Source organism: Ascaphus truei, chromosome 5 (genome assembly GCF_040206685.1).
Source record: "Ascaphus truei isolate aAscTru1 chromosome 5, aAscTru1.hap1, whole genome shotgun sequence".
In the NCBI taxonomy this organism is placed as follows: domain Eukaryota; kingdom Metazoa; phylum Chordata; class Amphibia; order Anura; family Ascaphidae; genus Ascaphus; species Ascaphus truei.
The window spans coordinates 38,781,696-38,794,328 of record NC_134487.1 but is presented as its reverse complement, the minus strand read 5'-3'; the positions used below and the strand labels follow the sequence as shown (position 1 = coordinate 38,794,328).

General features: G+C 47.5%; 1 protein-coding gene across 2 annotated transcripts in view; it reads right to left on the bottom strand.

Annotated features, from left to right (window-relative positions):
* Window positions 1-12,418, bottom strand: part of RINT1 (RAD50 interactor 1) — a 29,078-nt gene extending 16,660 nt beyond the window's left edge. The window contains exons 1-6 of one of the 2 annotated variants that reach the window (XM_075599679.1): window positions 12,317-12,418; window positions 8,879-9,119; window positions 7,946-8,187; window positions 7,082-7,255; window positions 6,841-6,990; window positions 2,367-2,523 (exon numbers count right to left, since the gene is read on the bottom strand). In XM_075599679.1, the coding sequence (XP_075455794.1) occupies window positions 2,367-2,523; window positions 6,841-6,990; window positions 7,082-7,255; window positions 7,946-8,187; window positions 8,879-9,100 (945 nt within the window). In that variant the 5' untranslated portion in view covers window positions 9,101-9,119; window positions 12,317-12,418. Of the gene's footprint in view, window positions 1-2,366; window positions 2,524-6,840; window positions 6,991-7,081; window positions 7,256-7,945; window positions 8,188-8,878; window positions 9,120-12,284 lie in introns of both variants that reach the window. The other variant, XM_075599680.1, reaches the window with a different exon arrangement.
* Window positions 12,419-12,633: the final 215 nt, after the last annotated feature.

Below are 12,633 nucleotides of genomic sequence, written 5' to 3'. Positions count from 1 at the left end.
GATCCTATTTAAAGGATCTATCTAAGCATAAAGACCCCTAGATTTGATTAGGCTTAATCAACCCTTATTGTGTGTGCGCACTCTGCAAATAGCAGATATCAGTATATCCCAGTAAAAATATTGGTCAAATACAACACTATAACCGAAAGAGGATAATAGATAGAAAGTTCAAAGTTCCTTGATATGGAGACAATGTATCACCTTCAGAAAGTTTGAGTCTCATTTCCTCTCGATGGTATGGTTAAATTGTATAGCTGATACAGTCTGTTTTTATACTAGATAGTATACGCAGTGGCTGTTGTTTTAAAAGGACTGCCAGGGACCCCCGCTGTTAATCTGATGGGCCATTAATCAATGCAGAAATGCTGGGGCTAGCTTAAGGCAAGTTTAAGGCATGTATCCAGCATGTACCTGGGTCTTTTTGGCGATTGCCCCTGGTATGTGTTAGAATAGTCGCAGTCTCTGCTGTAATCTATACCTTTTTTCAAAGGCTCGAATGTGCTGCCTGTTTGTAAAGCCGGATTCCTCTTGGTCTGTGTGTGGGGGCAGTTTTTTTTCTACTGGGCTGTTTATGATTTCTCGCAGATAGTATTTCTCTGTGAAGAGTTTGTTTTACAATAAACATATGCTGACTTTGAAGTGCTGGTGCCGGTAACACTATAACAGTTTTACTCACGGAGCAGTTCCACGTTCGTGCTGGTATTTCTCACCACCCACGTGGGCTTGAGATCTGTTGACTGCACCTGTATGGGATTCTTACCCCTCTGTGTCTGCTTGGTTACCTCTTCTGGCACACAATGTTTCACAGCAGTCGTACACTCCAGCTCTCCCAGACACACTTTTTTCCCTCCAGTAGATAGCCCACACAACGTCCGTGAGTGTAATATTGTTGTGTCTGTGGGAAACTTGGCCACCATTAGCTATACAACCTCATTAGTAATATATTCATGCGCCTTAGTGTATGTCTTTTCCCATTGAAAAATTCATTTTGGGGAAGTGAGAGTCCCCATTTTCACTTGGTCAGCAGAATATACACTTATAATATATTCTTATATATAGGGTTAACACATTAGCGCTTTGATTTTTTCTTTTCACATCCCTTTATTAACCCTACACCTCTGGAATGCCCTTCCCCTCAATACCCAACTAGCACCCTCTCTACCCACCTTTAAGACCCACATTAAGACACACTTGCTTAAAGAAGCATATGAGGAGCTCCGTGGATAATACTAGACACACGATCCAAAGCTTGGCCCCCTTGAGACGCACTTACCAGAATTCCCTCCTACTGTCACTGTACGTTCTTCCCACCTACCAATTAGATTGTAAGCTCTTCGGAGCAGGGACTCCTCTTCCAAAATGTTACTTTTATGTCTGAAGCACTTATTCCCATGACCTGTTATTTGTATTATTTGTTATTTATATGATTGTCACGTGTATTACTACTGTGCAGCGCTATGTACACTAATGGCGCTATAGAAATAAAGACATACATACATATTATAGTGCATCCCTTTATTAACCCCATATTATAGCGCATCCCTTTATTAACCCCATATTGTAGCGCATCCCTTTATTAACCCCATATTATAGCGCATCCCTTTATTAACCCCATATTATAGCGCATCCCTTTATTAACCCCATATTATAGCGCATCCCTTTATTAACCCCATATTGTAGCGCATCGCTTTATTAACCCCATATTATAGCGCATCCCTTTATTAACCCCATATTATAGCGCATCCCTTTATTAACCCCATATTGTATCGCATCGCTTTATTAACCCCATATTGTAGCGCATCCCTTTATTAACCCCATATTGTAGCGCATCCCTTTATTAACCCCATATTGTAGCGCATCCCTTTATTAACCCCATATTAAAGCGCATCCCTTTATTAACCCCATATTATAGGGCATCCCTTTATTAACCACATATTGTAGTTCATCCCTTTAGAGCAGGGGTGCGCAAACTGAGGTGTACTTAGAGGCACCGCGCTCTTCCCCTCAAGATTTAAATGAATGCCGGGGGAGCACGCGATGCCTCTGTATGTCCCTTACCTTGTCTCTGGCGGCATCACCCAGAATCCCTGGCTGCAATGGAAGCATTTTATGCTAAGAGATGATGAGGAGCGGCAGGTTTGCAGATCTGGCTGAGACACGAAACCGTGTTCACATTGTGTCGCCAGAACGCCTGCTCTAGAATTCCCCCTTACAGCATGACCTATTGGTCTAGAAATAAACTTCATTGTATGACCTCTTGGGCTAGAGATTTCTGACAAGGCTTCTCTTCTGCACCTTGCGGAGTACAGTACATGCACATCCATAGCGGACCAGCAAGTCTGCTTAAAGCAACAAACGGTACTCACCTTGCTCAAAGCATTTGTTTGTCGGTTGCCTGTAAAATGATACCGGAACCTCTTCTGCAGAGGAGACAGCATGATCTGCACGGGAAGAATAACAGGGGGAGATGCCGGCAGGGAATATTTCTCTGGCATCTGCTTAGGTTTAGTGATTAACTGATCGCTAGAAATAGATTTTAAGGAAAAGACCACTTTTGCTTATTTACAATCGGCCCGGTTAGAAAAGGCCATACTTCCCAAACATGTCTGCCCCTGTACGAATATAACAATGACAGGTTGGATTTGCTGCAGGTTTCAATGAAACACGCTTTTCACATTCTGATACGGTGGCTCTCTCAGATTGTATTTTCTATTTGTATGCGACTGAAAAGGAAAACTTGGTTTATCTTCGGCTCATATTAAAATAAATATAACTGCAACCGCCACTTTGCAGTTGCCAAGCTATGTCAACTCACAAAAAACTTCAAAGAACAGAAGTGCGCTATACGGCAGCGACATGTGTAGTAGCTTAAAAAAATGTCAGTTAGATTGTAAACGTAATGAGTGGAGACTTGGAGAGGTTTGATTTCTTCCGGCTGCTCTTTTTCTGTGTTGCATCTGAACATTCAACGTGAGTTTTAATAGGGAAAAAAACATCTATTTTGACCCCTTCCCTTATCTTTATTGATCGAGCCACTGGCGGCTTGTATGGGGCAAAGTGCTGATCTGGGCCCTAGGGCTGTTAAGGTGGGGAGTACCCTGCAGAGGCGGGCCCAGCCAGGAGGCGGGAGGCGGGCCCAGCCAGGAGGCGGGAGGCGGGCCCAGCCAGGAGGCGGGAGGCGGGCCCAGCCAGGAGGCGGGCCCAGCCAGGAGGCGGGAGGCGGGCCCAGCCAGGAGGCGGGCCCAGCCAGGAGGCGGGAGGCGGGCCCTGCCAGGAGGCGGGAGGCGGGCCCAGCCAGGAGGCGGGCCCAGCCAGGAGGCGGGAGGCGGGCCCAGCCAGGAGGCGGGCCCAGCCAGGAGGCAGGAGGTGGGCCCAGCCAGGAGGCGGGAGGCGGGCCCAGCCAGGAGGCGGGAGGCGGGCCCAGCCAGGAGGCGGGCCCAGCCAGGAGGCGGGAGGCGGTGCCAGCCAGGAGGCGGGAGGCGGGCCCAGCCAGGAGGCGGGCCCAGCCAGGAGGCGGGAGGCGGGCCCAGCCAGGAGGCGGGAGGCGGGCCCAGCCAGGAGGTGGGCCCAGCCAGGAGGCGGGCCCAGCCAGGAGGCGGACCCAGCCAGGAGGCGGACCCAGCCAGGAGGCGGACCCAGCCAGGAGGCGGGAGGCGGGCCCAGCCAGGAGGCGGGAGGCGGGCCCAGCCAGGAGGCGGGAGGCGGGCCCAGCCAGGAGACGGGCCCAGCCAGGAGGCGGACCCAGCCAGGAGGCGGGACCAGCCAGGAGGCGGGAGGCAGGCCCAGCCAGGAGGCGGGAGGCGGGCCCAGCCAGGAGGCGGGCCCAGCCAGGAGGCGGGAGGCGGGCCCAGCCAGGAGGTGGGCCCAGCCAGGAGGCGGAAGGTGAGCCCAGCCAGGAGGCGGGAGGCGGGCCCAGCCAGGAGGCGGGCCAGCCAGGAGGTGGGAGGCGGGCCCAGCCAGGAGGTGGGAGGCGGGCCCAGCCAGGAGGCGGGCCAGCCAGGAGGTGGGAGGCGGGCCCAGCCAGGAGGTTGGAGGCGGGCCCAGCCAGGAGGCGGGCCAGCCAGGAGGTGGGAGGCGGGCCCAGCCAGGAGGCGGGCCCAGCCAGGAGGCGGGACCAGCCAGGAGGCGGGACCAGCCAGGAGGCGGGAGGCAGGCCCAGCCAGGAGGCGGGAGGCGGGCCCAGCCAGGAGGCGGACCCAGCCTGGAGGCGGGAGGCGGGCCCAGCCAGGAGGCGGGAGGCGGGCCCAGCCAGGAGGCGGGAGGCGGGCCCAGCCAGGAGGCGGGAGGCGGGCCCAGCCAGGAGGCGGGCCAGGCAGGAGGCGGGCCCAGCCAGGAGGCGGGCCAGGCAGGAGGCGGGCCAGGCAGGAGGCGGGCCCAGCCAGGAGGCGGGCCCAGCAGGAGGCGGGCCCAGCCAGGAGGCGGGCCCAGCCAGGAGGCGGGAGGCAGGAGGTGGGCCCAGCCAGGAGGCGGGAGGCAGGAGGTGGGAGGCGGGCCCAGCCAGGAGGCGGGAGGCAGGAGGTGGGAGGCGGGACCAGACAGGAGGCGGGAGGCAGGAGGTGGGAGGCGGGCCAGATTCTTTACAGAGGGTTGTTTTAGGGTCAGTTACTAGGGATTTCAATGTAAATAAATATTAAAGAGAAATTAGCAGAAAGATTCTGTGCTTTTAGAGTTTCTTGTAATTGAATAGCTCCTGTTCCAACACCAAGTGGGATATTAGCAGCTAATGAGTGAATAAACCTTCCATGATATAGTAAGTAAAATCAGTGGAGCTCTTGTCTAACTAATTAAGGAGGAGATTGACTAGAGTCCGTTGTTGGGTAATATTCCTGCGAACTGACATTCAAGTCAATGATCAATTGCAAAACCCGGCAACTGACCTTAATGAATCATGAACTTTCAAGTCGCGCCAATTGAGTGAAAGTTACGTTCTGTTTCATGCCAAGCAAATCAAACATGGCCGCCATGGCAGAGGAAAATACAATGGCTGTTCATTGTTTACATCGGATGTATTTATGGCACTGCAGGTTGAATCAGGAGTTATTGCACCGTGCTGTGACATGTTAAACAAAATACTAATGTAGACTTGTTCGTGTATATATACTGAGTGTGTAACAGGTACTTGTAAAACCCCAATCACTGGACGGGACAGGAGGGGATCATAGAAATGGCCTGATGGGTTGGGACTGACATCATGACATGAAGAAAAGTGGATGAGGAAAAGTATATAAATCATATAATCAATGTATAGCAAATGTAGCTCGCTCATACACCGCACGAGAGAATAGTTACTTGCATTGGGTTCCAGGCTTCAATATACTAATTGTTCGATTCAAAACGTCAAGCTTTCTAGCTCATTTTCCATTTTTTTTTTTTAACCATTTCTGATAATAATTTGTTACAACGTACAACGCTCCTGCTTTACTGTTATATTCTCACAAACGACAGAAATCGCAGTCCGAATGCATGAAAAAAACCCACAAAATAAAAAAATCGAACAAAGTCAAGTGATTCTGAACTTGTAGAAACCCTTCATTCAATGTTACACATACGCAATCTATATATCCGTACGTTTCCCACCCTTAAATCAGCCACACCACCAGAGCATATTACATGGAAATACCTGCTTCAGAAGTGTAAAAGCGCTGAAAACAAAATCTAACGGTAAAAATAAAAATATGCTTTCCCAAATTCAGCGCGTCACCATTTTGTGCTTTACCCAATAGGCCTATGAGATGTTGGTAATACATATATTTTGTGAACTAGGATTAATTCGTCTCTTTTTTTCAGTGGTCTTCAGCTAACTCCAAAGTTAGAAATCTTTGTAGGACCTTCTCAGAGGCCCTGCCCACAGCGGCTGCCATATTTAATATCCATGGAGAAACACTATGCCCCAGACACATTGTGTGATTTTGCGGAGAGAAACTACACGCAAGACAGAAAGTGGGAACCCCCCCCCCCCCCTGAGAATCCCCCCCCATTCCAAGTCCAGGTGAGGAGAACACTCTCCACAACACCCAGGCCTAAGAAACCGACCCCAATATTAGCGCCAAATCAAGCAGGTATTATACTGTAGCGCCGACGAGTATTCTAAAACAAATCTGTGGCTATCACCAACAAGACCCAGGTACATGCTGGGTACATGCTGGGTACATGCTGCAACATTTCAGTGACATTTCTGCAGACAGACTAATGGCCCATCGGATTAACAGCGGGGGTCCCTGGCAGTCCCATTCAAACTGAATGGGACTGCTAGGGACCCCTGCTGTGCTAATCCGATGGGCCATTAGTCTCTGCAGAAATATCACTGAAATGTTTGCAGCATGTACCCAGCATGTACCCAGCATGTACCCAGCATGTACCTGGGTCTTGTTGGTGATAGCCCCAGATTTCCCAAGGCAAGTGTTAGAATACTCGCCGGTGCACCTGTAAGTCTTTTTCAAAACATCAGGTCATTTTCCCTGTTTAAACTTGCACCAGGGGCTCTGACTGGGTCGCCGAGGTCAATTTAAATTTGCTCTACCTCATTTATAAGATAATCAAACTTATGTACACCATCTGCAAATCCCCCGGCCTACTAGAAAGACAGGGGTGGCAGAGAGAGATGAGATAAAACCTACACCCGCCCATCTCCAGTCACAAACACAACCAGGACAAATATATCGTGTTACTCGCCTGATTTTTTTTGAAGACCTCATTTACCCAGTTTCCCATGAAACATATCGCTTTGTACACTCTCAATGTGGTGGGATCTGGGACTGACCCTTGAGGAGGCTTCCAACTGCACTTCATTATACAACAGCCGAGTAGGCGGCTGCTATTTCCTTATTGTCACAAGGATACGAAGTCTGAAGTTTGAGCAGTTGAGAGAAGAGCATCTCCAGGTTAGTGTAGACCTCCGTTACACTGCCCGACGGTGAGAGCACAGACACCTGGGACTGAGGAGGGCCAATGAAAGGCCAGTGCAGCTGATTTAACACCTCCTCAAAGTCACTGCGGCAAGAGATAAACATATATATACACTGTATAAATGACGTATGCACCGATACCGTTACATACCAAAAGGCCCTGTTTTGTCCCATACCTTGTTAGTTTGTCCTTGAGAATCTTGTGCCAAAATTGAATAGTGGACTTTACAAAGGTCAGTAAGTGAGTGCAGGATGATTCCTGCAGCTTAATGGCCATTTCTGCCATACATACTAAGGTGCTGGCGGCTTCTGGAACATTATTAGTCATGAGATGTTGTTGGATGGTATCGCTGGAAAAAACAAACACAAACAACATTAGTTTAAAAAGGAAAAATCCAGCCTAAATAACCTACATTATTTTTTACAATATTGATACCGGGAGAACCCCAGAGCTGAACCCCACTTTTTTCAGCTTCAGGGACCACCCGGTTCCCGAAATACTTGCTGGTGAAGTTATGTTTATTAGTACTTCCTTGATTTTAAAGGCTGTTGGCCTGCCTGTGGCAGCCATTTTGTTTCCCCTGAGGAAGATCTAAACCTAGTAACTTCACAGGTACGTATCTCTGGAACCAAGGTGTCCCAGGAGCTGAAGAAAGTCGTGTTAGGCTCAGGGGGACACCTGGTTCCCCCCATGTAAAAGGCAAAAAATTATAACTGAGCAAGAGGAACTGTTCCTTTAGAGATTGACAAAACTGAACTTTGCTTGCACTAAATCATATTTACTGGAAACTGAAGAGTCTACCTAAGTAAGTTTAGCCAATACAGTTCCAGTTCTCATTGCTACCTAAAACGTCTTAAAAAAAACAAAATCATTGCCGTCCTGTTCAGGACTGAAATGATTCAACTAGTTTCTTTTCTTGTCGAAATCCATTTTCAGTAATGGTTAAACATTATGTTCCGATGCCACACCAATTACTTTATAGAGTGTTGAAGTAGTTTAGCTTTGCTGGTTATTGCATTGAAGGCAGTGCCCATTTTACCTAAACTCTTCTATTTGTGAGATCCATTTCAGGTAAGAAAGATGTCGCTCTACTTCTTCCACCTGGCCTATTAACACCCCCAGGTCCTCCATCCATGGTGCAGCTTCCTCAAGGTGCTTGCTGATTGATTCCGTCACCGTGCCTTCTTTCTCCAGAAGTTTCCCAAAGGTTGCCTTTGAATCCTCTGCGTTCTTCAGAGCAGCCTGAATTCGTTTAGGGGCTTCTGTGGAAACCGTGAGAACCTGGGAATAAAAAGGTATCCAGGTTTCAGTTCGTCACATTAGAAAAACCAGCAGCCTCACTATGGCCTATATTTATTAGGCAGTCTTCTGCTAGACGACAGCTCACAGTCAATTCACTTGGTGTCGTCCAGCGCCGGAAGGTGTCTTTTGGCAAAGCACTGCTTGGTAAATAAGGGCCTATATGAGTTTGCTAGATATGGAAAACAGAGGGGGTTCTGCTGTCTTCACACGTTCACAGGTAGAAGAGCTCACCTAGCACACTCGTTAATTGATAATGTTTCATCTATGGTTATGTCAATTGGTTGTGCTAATTCTTGTTGAACACACAGTGACTTCAGACAAAAGGGAGCAGCCTGAGGAAATCAAGCAGCAACCCCAAGTCTCAGCTCAGTATGCTTACATACCTATAAACAGTGTTCGACAAACCTATACATTTGCTCGCCCCGGGCGAGTGGATTTAACCCCCGGGCGAGTAAATATTGGCCCAAGCAGCACACGTTTGGCACTAGGTGGCGAGTAGATTTTTTTGTGTGGCGAGTAGATTTTTTGGTGATTTGTCAACCACTGCGCTATAAATATTTAAAAATAAAGTCATCAGATTAGGGTAAAAATTGCAACCGTCAATCAAATGTAGCCCCTTTGACATGTCACTGGCATGAATACACTTTGATCCTATGCCTTCTGCACATACCTGTTCTTCCAAATGTTGTTTTTCTTCTGTAATGGTCGCAATCAGCTTGGAAAGTTTCTTTAGCGACTTGAAATCATTTCCAATTTCTCGTTCGACAAACTCGCAGACATAAAAGGGAATGTCGCAGGTGTCGGTATCTGACGATTCACAGACCTCGCGCTGTTTCTTCTCGGTATGGTCACGTGACTTGTTCAATTCGTTCCCAGCCTCACAAGAAGCCATATTCTAGCCGTCTAGAAAACTGGAGACGAGGAAAACAATGCTTTAAAAGGTACAGAAAGCAAAAAAAAAAAAAAGGGGGGGGGAAGAATAGAGCAGGGAGAATATAAAGGGTGGGCAACAGGAAAATAAGGTGTCTGATTGTTAAAAACAAAAAAATTAGTCCATTCCCAGAGTTTAGGAAACATGGATAATATACAGAAAAGAAAAATGACATTACTTTTTTTCTGTCAGTTGGTCATTTATACGCTGAAACTTTTTTCATTTAATTTCTTCTATTTTCTATACTATAAACCAGCTGTGCGCAAACTGGGGGGGCTCTGTACATTTACTTACCGGCTTCACCCCACGCGTCTACATGGCAACGTAACGTCAAATGACGCCCGTTACCATGGAGACGTGACGTCAAATGACGCCGCGGGTCACGTGATGTCCCATGACCCCGCAGCGTCATTTGACGCTTCATTGGAGGTAAGGGGGGGGGGGGGGGGCGTGACCGAGTAGGAGAACAGGCAAGGGGGGGGGGGGGGCGCAGCGCAGGACGTTTGCGCACACCTGCTATAAACCATCAACTGTGACAATTTCCGTACCAGATTAATACCTAATGAATGACACGGCATACCGCAATCTACAGTAAAAGCAATCCCAAGTATCTTCTGTAGAAAATCTGTCTATATTGTAGTGTTGCCCCCTCTTGGAGGACTACTAGTTTATGTGAATGGTTACTGGCCTTAGGGGGATAACTGTGAGGGCTCACTCAGATTGATCCCCTCCCCCATCAAGTAATGTATGATGTCAATGTAAGGGTATATATATCCACTGCTTATGTTCTAGAAGCAGGTTCTTCAGAGTTCTAACTGGGGTCCTCACTGTGAGTCCTGTACATAGGCTTGTGTGCTCAGGAACATATTTTAAGATGTATCCTTTCATCCTTTATTGTTTTCCAGTTAGTAAAGTGCCCCATCTAAGCCAGCGCCTGTTAAAGGCACAGGGTACCTACATTTGTGAGAGAGACATGCGAATCGTCCTGATGTCAAAAAGGGTTGCCCCTACTGAAGCCTGACCGCCACTGTCCTCATAGGGTTGCCTATACTGCAGCCTGCGCTCACATTGAACCTGCCCGCCCAGCAGGTTCTCATTGCATCCTAGCCTCCCTGCAAGCTGGTCCCACTCTATCCTTTTCAATGTGCAACCAAGTCATGCACTGCCCTTAGATAGGACGCCCACCCTCTTTCATCTCCCCCCCAATCCTCTCACCACCTCGCCCCCCCCCCCCAAATCCTCTCTCACCTCCGTTAGATAGGACCCAAAACTATCAGGGGATGAAGTCTCACGAATTATTATTTGCCACAAGTTGTCAAGGTATGACGTATGACAATACACTGGGAGTGTTTTAGACGGCTGTCGATAAAAGCACCAAATTGTTTTATAAGAGTTCCTGGCACCCATCTTATTCCTTCACTTTCATCCACGCCCGCCCTGCACCGACCCAGTACCATGTAAAGGCCTGAAACACTGAGCACTGCCAGCCTGATGTGACCTCCCTTTAGAGCCAGGTAAGGAGGGATACAGTAGTTATAATGGCTCTATAGATATTCCAGAGTGAAAATTGAGATCTAACCATTAGTGCATTCAAAAGAGCTATATTACATCGGTCAGTCATACACATATGTAGCAGAATTCCGTTCTCCCGGATATCTGAACACAGTCAGGCAAGCCTCAGAATATCACAATACTGCAGTATGCCTAGGGCTTATCAGGGAAAAAGGACAAATAGCCAGCTCCATCTGTTGGGGGGAAAAAACTTACACAGTTCATATTACACCTTATTTTAAACGCAAAATGTATAATGTTCTTAAAGAATATCTGTAGCATCCTGTTGCATTAGGAACGAAATAATAAATTGTAAATACAGTATTACTAGACACATGATGCATAGAGCTTGGCCCCCTGCAGAGGCACTTACCAAAATTCCCCCCTCCTGTCTCTGTACGTTCCTCCTACATACCAATTAGATTGTAAGCTCCTCGGAGCAGGGACTCCTCTTGCTTAATGTTACTTTTATGTCTGAAGCACTTATTCCCATGACCAGTTATTTATATTATTTGTTATTTATATGATTACCATGTGTATTACTACTGTGAAGCGCTATGTACATCAATGGCGCTATACAAATAGAGACATACAATACAATACAAATTGCTCTGGACAAAGATGACTGTGTATACAGTGTATATTGGCAGGACTGTATCTAATAATTGTACTGGTATTAGCAAACATTAGCCTAACTCTGTACTGTTCTGCTGTAGCTAAAACAGGAAGAGATTGTATATGTACCAGAAGTGGCGAGTCGGCTAGGAGCAACTCAGATTAAGCAAAGTGTCATTTAACGTGGCTACTGGTTATGAGAGATGACAGGGGGAAAACTAATTTACTTAATATTGTGTTAAACCCCATTGGGATCTTAGACTTAGGGCTTTATTGCTCGAAGCTGCAATTTGGGTCGTTTAGAACTGGGCGCTTGGGTCATTGAAGCATGACAAGTATCCTCGTCATGTATTTCTTAGCATGAAATGCATAGCAGCAATTCATAGAAATTATCTATTGCATGCAAACCCGGTTTTAATGCAAAATGCACCAAATAGGCCATAAATATAGTCCGCGCTGGCGCGCGTCTGCGCACACATCGCATTGCAGGCACCTCTCGCCTCACAAAGCTCATTGCCTGAACCACTCACGTAACGCTGACGTCACGCGAACCACGCTTGAAAAAACAATTGTTTTTGTCTTTTCAAAATGCGGTCCCGCCATTGCGCTCAAATAATGCATAACGTTTACAAAGAAGACAGTTAGGATTTCATTATGTTAAATATAAAACATTAGTATTAAAATAAAATAAAAGGCTTGCCATCCTTTTGCTGCCACTGTCAACCCCAGCATGAATGCCTAGTGTCATTACATTAAATTGATGAATAAACACATGTATCAAATATTTTACGAGTTTCATTTGAAGTCAGTATTGAAAACACAAACCATTAACCCCTCTCCTGCCAGAAGAGACAGTAACGCATTGCTTGGTGATCTTTGCAAGGAGTTCCTGGCCCCTCTGGGAAAAAGGGGTTACTGATCTTTATTTTAGGGGGCTCAAAATGTCCCGTTGCCTCCAGGTCTCCCTTATTTTGGTCACCTCATTAGCTAATCCCCCATAGCTGCACATACCACCAGCTGCTCTGCCCAGGGGGAGTGGGAGCACCCAGCTCCTGGATGTGATGAAGAGCTCCACACTGCTCACTGCTGGGTGACCAACAGGGCACACACATCACTTCCTGTATTTTTTTTTTTTTTTAAACAACTTTATTGAGCTGTATAAAACACAAACATGCAGTTCATGAGTAGGTAGTAAGGCAGAGCTCATACACTCCGCTTGCTTGCGAGAGTGCGCGCTCTCACCTTGGGGCAGAAGCAATCCCTGCTCATAGTGCTGGCGGCGACGCCGGGGGCGTCCCGAAGCCGGTTCGCTTTCATTGGCTGAACAA